The sequence below is a fragment of the Manis javanica genome, chromosome 14 (genome assembly GCF_040802235.1).
Source record: "Manis javanica isolate MJ-LG chromosome 14, MJ_LKY, whole genome shotgun sequence".
NCBI classification, from domain to species: Eukaryota; Metazoa; Chordata; class Mammalia; order Pholidota; family Manidae; genus Manis; species Manis javanica.
This window is the reverse complement of record NC_133169.1, coordinates 82,606,173-82,618,321: the sequence shown is the minus strand read 5'-3', so window position 1 is coordinate 82,618,321 and position 12,149 is coordinate 82,606,173. Positions and strand designations below refer to the sequence as shown.

The following is a 12,149-nucleotide window of genomic DNA, read 5'->3' as shown; positions in this document are numbered from 1 at the left end:
TAAGGAATGATGTTACATGATTTAAAAACACACAGTTGCTGGTGGACTTTCAGCCATCATTAAAGGGTACCATTTAAAAACCTGACTTGAAATAGATATGAGTTAATTTCTCAAAGTCACAATCATAAAGAAATGCAATTTGCCTAGTCTGGACCCACATGCTTTGTACACCATTTAAAAACATGCATGAGTCTTACTGCACAGTAATGGTAGAATGGCAATAATATGGAAAATATAAAGGTTGTGTTTTGAGTTTTACATTTGTAACAATGCAGCGTAATTAATTTTTAAAAACCCAAAAGTGAGTGACATTGGTGAAATGGCAGAGCTCGGAACTCCAAAAGCCTGTCCCTCCACAAAAGCAGTGAATTAATTTGTAAAAATTGTTAAAATCAACTTTATCAGAACTCTGGAAACTAATCAAAAGTTTATAGTAACAGGACAAACAGTTATGAAGGAAAAAAAAAAAAGAATCTTGGTGCGGGGAAAACGGAAGTTCCTATTGTCAGGATCCCTGCCTGACCCTAAACTACTTGATGATGTAACTGGACTGCTGCTCGGCTGCTTCCACACCCGTAGGAAATAAGCTATTAGTGACTGAGTCACTATGTAAAGAGCTCTGCCCAGTGCTCTGGGCAGAGGCAGAGATGGAGGTGGATTATGCACCTGCAGACTGCTGGATGCGGATGTGATTCTAGTGCTCGAACTACTGCTGAGAGAATAAAGCCGGGTATAAGCCCTTTCACCCCAAGAACATTTCATTGTTATTTCTCAGTCTCACTAAATCCACAGTGTACTTGCCCAGGGCTGAAATCCTCAGGCAAGACACTTGATAAGAGAACTTTTTAATGCTTTAACTTACTCTGACCTCATCAAGCATTTTGACCAGGAAACAATTTCTACTTAGGAGTGGATGGGATGCACACTGCCCACGTGTTTCTCCTTCTGTAGTCTTTACGCTAAGAAGCCACACAAAAACAATCACCAACTAAACGGGAAGTGAAAAATAGTCACAGTACAACTTGCTTTAAGTAACATTTGTGAAATTGTTTTGGCCAAGAAAGAATCAATCCTAATACATAATTAAACTCTTTTTTAAGTTTATATTTATTTCAATAACAAACTTACCTAAAATCATAAAGTCTTCACAAAAATCAAAGTAATGCCAAGATACAACCAAAAAAAAATGAACTAGTGACACACCTTACTTAAAATATACTTTCAATGGATCAAAGCATCTCCCACTTATCTTTCCAAAAACACACTCTAGAGTTGAGCTATCCATTATAGTAGCCACCAGCCATTTGGCTATTTAAATTTCAATTAGTAAAAATTAAATGAAATGTAAAAATTTTCAGTCATACTGGCCATATTTCGAGTGCTTCATAGCCATCAGAGAGAGTTCTACTGGACAGCATACCTTTAGTGAGTTCAAACAGATATGCCTGTCAAAAAATGTGTCCTGAAGACATGTGGCTATAGGGCTTTATCATACACTATTCAAAAAAATTTATCAATTGTCCATCATATGTCTCACACTGGAAATACAGCAGATGACTAAGTCACTGCATTCATAGGGCTCTACCTAGTAGGAGAGAGACAAACAAAAATATACTATAATTCCATGTGACCAGGACTGTGAAGAAAAACAAAGCAGGTAAGGAGCTATACTGGTCAAGTGGGAGGAGGTAAGGCTTCCTGTTAAATAAGTGATATGTACGACTCGGACTGGTGTCTGAATTTATAACGAGGTGTGGAAGGAGCTCCTCTGCAGCCGTCTGAGCCATGTAAGCACCAGCTATGCAGACTCTAGGCTTACAATTCAGAGTAAATCTCTCCACAGCTGCAAGAGTATTCAACAAATATTTAGCTCATTGAATAGATGAAATGCTGGACTACACTTAAAGGTCTATCACAAACATGTTCAGATTAAACATAAATGAAGGAGGCAAGTTGTCCTATTATGCAACAAGATAACACATCAGGAAAAAAAGTCAAAATGGAAACTGTCTTTTGGATTCATTCATGACTGTATGAAATAAGACTAAAAAGCAAACTTGACTGCTCTTGGATAATGCATTCCTTACATCATTTCAGTTATGGCATTTTGATTATCCTCTTGTTATTTTTTGAAGGTATGCATGAACTTTTATAGGATAATTTCAGAGGCAATGAGTGCTTAGATAATCATTCATTAAGCAGACTAATATAGTTCACTTACTTGCTAATTTAAACTTTGGCCAGAATGTTCTACTTACTGGAAACATAAATAAGTCAGTACTTAAGATGCATGTTTTCTTTTAGAATGATTTTCAAATTTGACTGAATTGTCAAAACCAAAAGTCTCAAACACATACATCATCCACCTTCGTGTATGTACTGAACTTCTAAATAAAGACCTTCAATGATATATGTAACTATTTTTGCTTATAGGAGTTCCTTATTTTCAGTCCTTTTTAGAACTGACTTCACATTCTCTGTATATTGTACCATATCTACTTTGATCTAACTCAAGATTGAAACAGAACCAATAGTACATACTTTCAATTGCCAAGTAAATTTTCCGCTCTCCTTCCTTCGGTTCTTTGCCGGGTGGGAAGTATGTTCCTCTGATTGTAATTGCAGCTTCAGAATATTCACTGATTCTCTGCAGAGCTTCCTTAGAGGTTACTTTCCACCTAGCAGTCTATCAAAGAAAGGGAGTGGGGAAAAAAAAATCATTTTCCAGATAAAAAGACCTGGCATACTGACAAAGAATAAAATAAGTTGGCTAAATCAAATTACAGTCAACATTAAGATTATAATTAGCACCTTCATCATGCCTTTTTAGATCCTGGAACACGTTCCTACAACATACTAAAAAAAATGAATTCCTATTGTTGTCTCCCCATGTAGATAAATAGTGAAGTACCTACTAAATAAACATTCATAGGCTTGTAAATTTTTTCATATTGACAAAGTATTTTTACTCCTAAAAAAGAATTCTAGTCTGTAATTTTAAGAGAAAGATTTAAACCTGTTACTTGCCTGTGGGAAGTCATTGATCTCTAATTCTTCCTCATATCTCTTAAACGATTCATTCTGTCCACCATCCTGTCTCTCCTCTTCTTGTTTCTCCAAAGGCACATAATTGAGCTTGGCATTGATCTTTTCAGCGAGTTGCTCTGCAATGGTTTTTGCAGATACAGTGGGAGCCAGGATGGTGCCACCTCTGAGAATTGCATTGGTGGCCTGCTGCATCACATCCTGCAGTTAAAGAAGACCTACAGTCAAATCTCAAATGAGGGTAGAGGCAAGATCAGGGACCCACCACAAATTATTCTGTGGAAAGCCACTAACATCATCTTCCTAATGTAGAATCTGACCCATATGTGCAATTTAGCAGTATATATTTATAACTGATAGTTTAAGGCATTTATCTCCCTTACTTTGATAAGAAAACTAAACATCCAACTTTATATGAAAATTCTACTGGGTCACAGATAATTAGAGATCTCTTGATAAAGTACAATATATAGTACAAATATACTACAATATTTTTTAAATCGTTTCCATGTTTTGTGACTCCTAGGAGTTTCCTCTGAAATTAGAATCATTGTCCACTACCACCACTGAGCTCCTCCTCCCCATATGGCCCAACCCAACATACAATAAATTATACCCAATGACTTACTCAAAACCTTTAAAAATTTCTGAACTTAATGTGGACATTAACAGATAAAACAATGTGAGCCTCATGTGTATAGAATTCTTTGTAATTCATGACTCATACCTGAAGTTCTTCCAACAACAGTGATAAGTTATACCTATTTGATTTCACCAAATATTATTATTTGATTATTAATATTTATAGTACAGACTATGACTGTAATCCCTGTTTTCAGAGGAGGCACAAGTTTGAGTACAGTAAACATTTCATGGTAACTTACCCACTGAACAAAAAGGATGCAGATACCCAAGGTTCCAAGCCTGGATTCTGGCTGCCTTACTGAGTCAGTCCACTAGCCTCTGACTTGGCATCACAACTTGGGTACTATAGACCTGAATCTATATAGCCTATTGGACAGCCCTGCAGATCCCCAAACTTTCAAAAATCTTCAAAATGTTGTTAAAATGAACAAACTTTTCTTTGGGAGTGCTATGAAAATTCACCCTTAGTTAGAAATGAACAGAAAAGTTCTCAAGAAAAAGATGGCATGTGAAATAGTTAACACATTTTTTCACTATTTAAACCCATGTTAACTGGAATTATGTAACTGGGTATTTGTTACTTCTAAGGAATTGTTTGTGTGCCCAGTAAAAGCATATCAAGAAAGAAAAAGTGTTTTAAGATTTTGGTACTATCAATCAGAACACTACTTTATAACCAGCCAGAGCTAACATGTTAACAGGCCTTCCAGAATAGGCATTAGGACGTCACTTAACCACACTAGAAAAATCATCCAAATGCAGTAATTAAAGAACTCTGTATTCAGAATTTTAAATTTTCACTAATTTAATGTCTAAGATAACTTGTTACTCAACTGTGTGGACATAATTCCTGAAAAGCATTTAAATCTGAGAACTTATAAAAAGTATTGACTAAGACTTGGAACAAATTACTTAATACCTGAGACTCAATGCCCAAATTCTTCTGAGCATTGATTCTAAGAGCCAATCTCTTAGCAATTTCTAGTTTCTCCGCATTTCCTGCAGTTGGAGCAGGAACACTAGATGTTCCAGGAGCAGCCATATCCTTAACTCTCTTCTTTGAATTAAACATGCTTTCAATTTGCTCATCAATCTAAACAGGAAAAAATAGCAAAAATTTGATTAAAATACCAATCTAAGTACATCTATAGAAACTAATAAAGAATATTTCTATTAAAAGACTGGAATCAGTTATATTTATGTTAATTCAACCACACAGATCAAAAGGAAATACATCACCTATTCACTAAGGATGAACATTTTATTTAAAAAACTCAGTTGTCTATGGCAAACAAAAGAGAGAGAGATACAATGCTGCAAGAACCACTTAAGCAGACTCCTGAGTGGTCCAGAAAATATATCATAGTTCAGCAAATGAGGAGCATGTGCTTTCAGAACAGAGCAGCCATATGATGCAGATGAGCTGCTCCAGGACCCAAGACTGGAGGTTAAATTAACTGCAATGAAAAAGACTGGAAGAAGCAATAACTTGAGGCCAGTAGACAAGTAAAAATATAGTCAATGATTTAGGAGGAATGGTACATGACCCTAAGGCAGAGCTCCCAAAATTCTTCTGAACTCCTAAAATGCAATTGGATTTCCACTAAACAATGGCAACAGAATCAGAAAAGGCTTTATTGCTTTATTCTTTTGACGCAAGAAAGGAAAGAAATGAAGGTTGTTTTCCCCATCAAAGCCAGAGCAATGCCGAAAACCTTTGGCTTTCCAGGAGTTACGAGAGTCCTACTGCCATTCGATAGCCCTCAGGTAAGCCACATCTCACTCTTAAACTATTTGCATTTCCCTTTAAAGATACCTTTTGCCGAATAATTACTACTGACAATACCAAATAAGGAGATGCACCTCCTATATACTCAGATTAGGCTATTAAGGCCTTATCTTCTAAATCTCAAATAAAGAGAAAAGCTTGTTCAGAGTTTAAAATTAATTAGGTTAATTTAGGAAGTCCTTTCACTGAAATAGGAACAACTTCGCTTCTTTTAAAATACTTGTTACTAGTAAAGGATTTTAGTTACCAACTACTTTTAAACTTAACATTTAATTTTTTTAAGTAAAACTTTTAAATTAAACAGCATACATTGGGATTAAAATCTAAAATGAATGGGTAAAATCAGCAATGGGGAACCTGTACGGTGCTAGTTTGACAGCACTAACTTAACTTTTGACTTTACTCACAAGTATTATTCAAATTTGTTTACAAAAATTATGTTATTTCACCAACCACAGAAACAATCAACATATTTACATATTTTTAAATGTGCAAAGTAACATAAAAAACTTTAGGTGGTTTTAAAACAAGGCCACAAGATCTTTAATATTCTTCCCTTCTGAAGTAGAGCCTCTCCGAGTATGGGCCAGGCTTATTCTTGCTTCTAACAGACAGAATAAAGTGGAAGTACCAGCATGTAACTTCAGAGACTAGTCATAAAAGGCACTAAGTCATTCTCGTTGCTCTCTCTCTCTTGGATCACCCACTCTGGGGGAAGCCAGCTGCCACGCTGTGAGGAGACACAGGCAGAGTAGAGACATTCTACCAACATCAGAGTCAGTGAGCCATTTTGGAAGAAAATGGTCCTTATCAGTCAAGCCCCTCAGATGACTACAGCCTGGGCCAACAGCTTGACTGCAACCTCATGAGACCGTACTCCAGAACTACCTGCCTAAACTGTTCCTGGTTTCCTGACCCTCAAGAAGTAATTTTTTTAACATACTAACTTTTTGATTGACTGGTTATACCATCACAGATAACTAAAACATTGACTTTTGGACTTTAAGCCAGCATAGTACACTAGAAAGAAATGGCATAAGGTTAATAGACCTGGGTTCTGGTCCTGGATCTGTCTAACAGCCAGCGCAGCCGTAGACCAAATACTTTTTCTGGGCCTCAATTTCCTCCAATGACAAGATCAGATTGAATTCCTGACTTCCAAAATTGTGTTCTGAGCTAAGTTTTAGTATAGCATGTTAAAAATAAAGTTCTGTGATCAAAGACCAAATAAATGTTGGAGGATATCTGGCTTAAACAGTTAAACAAGCTTCCTTAATTAAGGACTTTTTATGTCCTTTGATATGCTAATCCCATTACTAATAGTATATACTAGAGAGACGTTTCAAATTTAATTTATAAGGAAAATATCCTCTTCTAAAGGTCGAGCTCCTTTGGTTAGGGTCCCAAAGAATAGTTTCTCTGAAAACCTCAAGTTGCTGAGTCTTTAGGGTCCATCTTCACTGGTTCGCAAATAATGACCTAAGCTAAATGGGCTTCGAAGTAAAAATGGAACGGGTATAGCTATGCTATAGCTTAATAACAGCTATGTAAGCATGGGAAGGTTATTATTTCTAAGCCTCAGAATCCTCAATTACAAAAGAGGAATACTTTGAGTATCTACCTAGTCTAACTACTCTGAGAAATAATTGAAATAATCCCTGTAAGGCATCTGGCATGGTGCGTAGGACTTAGCAGCATTCAATAAATGTTGACTATCATTATTATTAAGAAGGATGTTCTATAACAAATTTAAAAATATAAAAAACAGTATTAGTACCAATGTTGTTAAAGATATACGGAGCCAAGCGCTCTCATACACCACTACACTGAGAGCAAATTAGTACTGACTGTGAGGGAAGGTAATCTGACAGTTTCAAAATCAAATCAGATATATCCTTTATCCCAGCAATTCTATTTATACACCCATCCTCAAGACTTAATCTGATGAATATGCTAAGATGAGCAATGAAGTATATTTTACAATAGTAAAGTATATCCCAAATAATGAATATAAAGAAACAACCCATATATTAAAAAATAGGGGTTTGACTCATTAAATTGTGGAATATCTATTTAATGAAATGTTACATAGCCATCAAGAATAGTATGAGTGAATTTATTAAAATGGGAAGATTTCAACATAACACTGCTATTGTAAATAAAGTTATAAAAGCAATATGATCTCATTTTTATGCAAATACATAAATATGGGCATATGTGAATAAATATATATAGAAAAAAGGGCTGACTGAGGTATACACCAAAAATGTTTTCAATAATTGGCTATCCCAACAAGCATACAGCAAGACCTTCAGTACAAAAGGAACAGTTACTTCAATTGGCAAGACAGAGGCACAGAATAAGAATACTTACATCAACGGCAGCATCCTCATCATCTGAATCTTGCAGACCAAGAGCTGCTTTTTGTAACTTCTTCCTCTCATTAGCCAAAGCTTGTTCTGTTTCATCAAACTTGAATCCCTTACCAGAGAAACCACTACTCTTCTTAATTATTTTCCCTTCCTTTCAAGGAAAAACAAGTTTACTACATGGTAAAAAATTTTAATGTTCAGGAATTTACAGCAATTAAATATTTTTCAAGGTGATGTATGCTAATGTAGCAAAAAACTTCATTAGCTTGTGAGAAAAAACTAAGTATCCTATGGAGACTACACAAATATTGAGTTGAAGCAAAAGAAAGGATTTTGTTCTCACTCCTTCCCTCCCCACCAAAGAAATAAGCAAAAGTTATCCTACCAAGATTTACAAGTATTAATATTCAATATTTAAAATATTATAATGTTTACATAAAACAAGGGGAATGAAAAACTCACAGCTTTCTGTTGATCTTTGAAATCACTCCAGAGTTTCTCTAGATCAGGGGGCACTGTAGTCCCTGACAATTCAAGAGCTTTAATTATGTCACCAGCATAGCGAGCTTGATCTTCTGTGATGAAAGTATACGCATAACCCTAATAAATGATGAAAAAGTGGAAACTGTCAATCACTAACAAGATGAATCCAACTTAGATCACAAATAATATAAAATCTAAACCACTTAATAAATCTTAAGACTAACTTCATTACTAAAGAATTTTAAAGATCATAAGAGTCCTACTATATTCATCAGTGGTTCAGTGAAATATCTAAGTTTAATACCTGAAAATAAGCAAAACCAGAAAATTCCTAATTTCTTTAGGCAAGTAGAAATATATGTGATCATATATAAATGCAAAATTGCAGTCATACATATTAACTTAATATAGGAATTTATTGTTTGCTTTTCTGGTTGCATTCCCTTCCTCCTACTGCACCCCTCTACTCAATATAACTAACCAATATAACTTACCAGGGTGTAGCTTCCCATACTTTCTCAAGACTATATAAAGACAGAAAAACATGTGTATATATGTATATACAATGCATTCTGTATAGACAAAAATGAAGTCAGCTTCAGCTACACCACCTCCCGGGATTCTGTAAAGCCTAAGGCTTCATATGTCCCTGGCAGCTTTTTGGTTCAGGCAAGAGAAAGACCAGGGTTGGAAGGACAGAAAGAGCAAACCACAACCAGTTGCCATCTTCAAGAAACACTTTGCTCCTACCAGTGAACTATTAGAAATTTTAAAACATGGTTTAGTATTTTATTTCAGTAACATCTACTCATCAGATTGGACCCATGGCCTGTTTTCTACACTACCCATGACAAGAATGGCATCACATTCCTTTTAGGTTATGTACATGTACACGCACACACACACATTATGTGACAGAGACTGTACATGGCCCCGAACAGCTGCTAGCTTTACTACCTGACCCTTTAGACAAAAAGTTTTCCAAATTCACAGAATAACTCAAGTTAAAAGAATAAATAGTATCCCTACTTATTTAGCTGTATAACCTTGAGCAAATAACTTCTATATGCTCAACTTTTCTCATCTATTAAATGAAGTCATATTACTCACTAAAAGAAAAGTTGCATGGATAAAATGAAATGCTACATGTTAAGCTATTAGAACACTGCCTGGCACTTAATTACCCTATTACTATTAATTAATATTATTGCTTCAGTATGAAGAAATGTCCAGGCTTAATCAATGTTTCCAACAATAGAATATTCTGCTGCCTTCAAAAAGAATGAATTAGCTCTATAAATTTACCAAGATACAGCTGAGTCAAAAAGCAAGTAATATATATGTAGACAGGGAAGGGGGAAGAGAGGTGATATGTGGGTGTGAGTATATTTTAGGATCCCACATTTTTTTAAAAAGCAATGAAAGATACTGATATATAATATGTGTGTGTGTGTGCATATGTATATATAGAAATCCTTAGGCAGGGAAAAAAAATCCTGAAAGGGACATGTATGGTTAACATCATCTGCTACAGAGAACAGCTAGGTATCTGATACTTTTAGTAATACTTAGACATGAATTCATATATAAACGATGAACATCAACACTTCCCCACACTCTGATGGTTGAGGATTTTCAAAATGTCCCCCAAGCTCCTATTATCTGCTCCTTAAAATCCTAAAGCCGCACCTACATTTTAATATAAATAGAAATCAATTTTTCTTATTTTTACTTTGTTGCCTGCTCTTCCAGTTCGTCCTGCTCTGTGCACATAATCCTCATAATGGTTGGGGCAGCTGTAGTTCACTACCAGAATCAGATGCTTCACATCTAGACCTCGGGCAGCAACAGAAGTAGCCACAAGAAGTTTGCAGGTCCCATTTTTAAAGTCGTTTATGATGCTGTCTCTGTCATACTGATCGATGCCTGTAAGTAAATAAAGAAAAGAGCTGTAAAACCACATGTTCCAATTGAATTTACCATTTCCTCTGACAGAGAAAGAGGTTACAACACGGAATACAAAACAAAATCAACTTTCATAGATCCCATTTCCAACAACTACAATACAGAAAAAAAAAAAAAAGGATACTGAACCAGAAGATCAAAGGTTATTGCTATTAACTCACATACCAATATTCCAATCTGCCTTTGTTTTGCCCTGTCTTGTATACAAGGCTTAAAGTTGCACACGCCCAATCTCAGAATCACTAACTGATACTTGTTTTGAAGGAAAAGGAAGAAAAGGCAGGTACATTCTGTCTATATTGACAGGATTCTGATCTTTCTCCTTCCCCCATGGGTTATTTAGAGCCTTGCTACTTAGTTTTGTCCAAGGACCAAAAACAGCATCATATGAAAGCTTGTAGAAATGTAAAATATCAGATCCTACTCCGAAGCCACTGAATCAGATTACATATGTAATTATGTGATTATGTATATAGTTACATTTGTAATTTTGAGGTGCACTGGTTAAAAAGTACCCAACTGGATCTCTCTTAAATGTTACCCAAAGAGACTCAGAATGAGTGACAAAGCAAAGCATAAAATAACAAAATGTTTTATGACAAGGTGTCCAGGCCACATATATATTTTATGATGGGATACCCAGGAATCTCTAGTAACTAGTGAAGAAAATGGGATAAATACTCAAACCTTGAAATTTATTTTGCAGCAAGAGGTATTCTAAGATTTCATATAAAGTCTGTTTAACATACACAGAATATTCAGTAGCTAAATATTTACCAATACTAATTTATATTGCTTGAAATTTTAAATGTACTCTTCAAAGACTGAATTAAACAGTGTTCTGACCTTATGTCAAAGAAACTAAGATCCAACAAAAATCTCATAAAAAATTAATGGAATCAATAACAAAATAAATTAAGTTTATAATTAAAAGATACCAAAACTTTTACTTTAGAATGAATATCCTGACTACTAACCCAATTGCACATATTTTATTCTATGGAATTGAATGTAATATGCTTATGAAGTTTATGGGATGCCTGCCCAGCAACCGTTAAAACTCTCCATTTTTAGCATAACCCCAATTTTGTACAAATATCTACCTATGTGTACATGGTCATTTATATCAAACCAGAATTCTCAGTCTCAGGTGGTAAATCATGATTAGTATAAACCAGCCCTTCTCAAACTTTCTGTGCTGAAATTACCTTTACATTCTTCAAATTGGTAAGGTCCAGAGACAGTTTTAGTTTATGTAGGTCATCTCTATCAGTATTTAATGTATTAGAAACCAGAACTGACAAAATTTTAAAATACTTATTAACTTGTTTAAAAATAACAATAAAGCCATTATATGTGAAAATTAAAAAACATATCTTTATGAAAAATAACATATTTTTGCAAATCTCTTTTCAGGTCTGGCTTAATAGAAGAAAGGTGGAGTCTCCTATCTTCTGCATTTAATCTGCAGCAATATAACATGCCATGTAGCCTCTACAAAACTATGCTACACTCTCATGAAAGAATGAGTGAGAAAGGTAAATAACATGGTGGAGTTATTATGGAAATACTTTTGACCTCTTGAAACCCCCAAAAGTCTCAGAGATACACTTAAAGGGTCCCAAGACAATACTCTAAGAACCATTAATCATTCCCCTCCCCTATGAACGGTTTAGGGATAATCAAGAGATCTAATTCTGACCAAAGAGGTAAAAGAAGTGCAGACAGGGGATTATGCAAAAAAATTTCCTTACTTGCATTAAAAAAACACATTTGTTTCCATCTATGTAGAAGAAGTGCTTATTGGACCAACACTTCTGCAGATAACAAGTATTAATTCTGGACAAACT

General features: G+C 35.1%; 1 protein-coding gene across 3 annotated transcripts in view; it reads right to left on the bottom strand.

Annotated features, from left to right (window-relative positions):
* Positions 1–12,149, bottom strand: part of DDX46 (DEAD-box helicase 46) — a 55,204-nt gene that overhangs the window by 6,257 nt on the left and 36,798 nt on the right. For 2 of the 3 annotated variants that reach the window (XM_037015899.2, XM_073221608.1), the window contains exons 16-21: positions 10,067–10,260; positions 8,314–8,451; positions 7,853–8,002; positions 4,607–4,783; positions 3,028–3,246; positions 2,542–2,686 (exon numbers count right to left, since the gene is read on the bottom strand). In XM_037015899.2, the coding sequence (XP_036871794.1) occupies positions 2,542–2,686; positions 3,028–3,246; positions 4,607–4,783; positions 7,853–8,002; positions 8,314–8,451; positions 10,067–10,260 (1,023 nt within the window). The remainder of the gene's footprint in view (positions 1–2,541; positions 2,687–3,027; positions 3,247–4,606; positions 4,784–7,852; positions 8,003–8,313; positions 8,452–10,066; positions 10,261–12,149) is intronic. The other variant, XM_037015900.2, reaches the window with a different exon arrangement.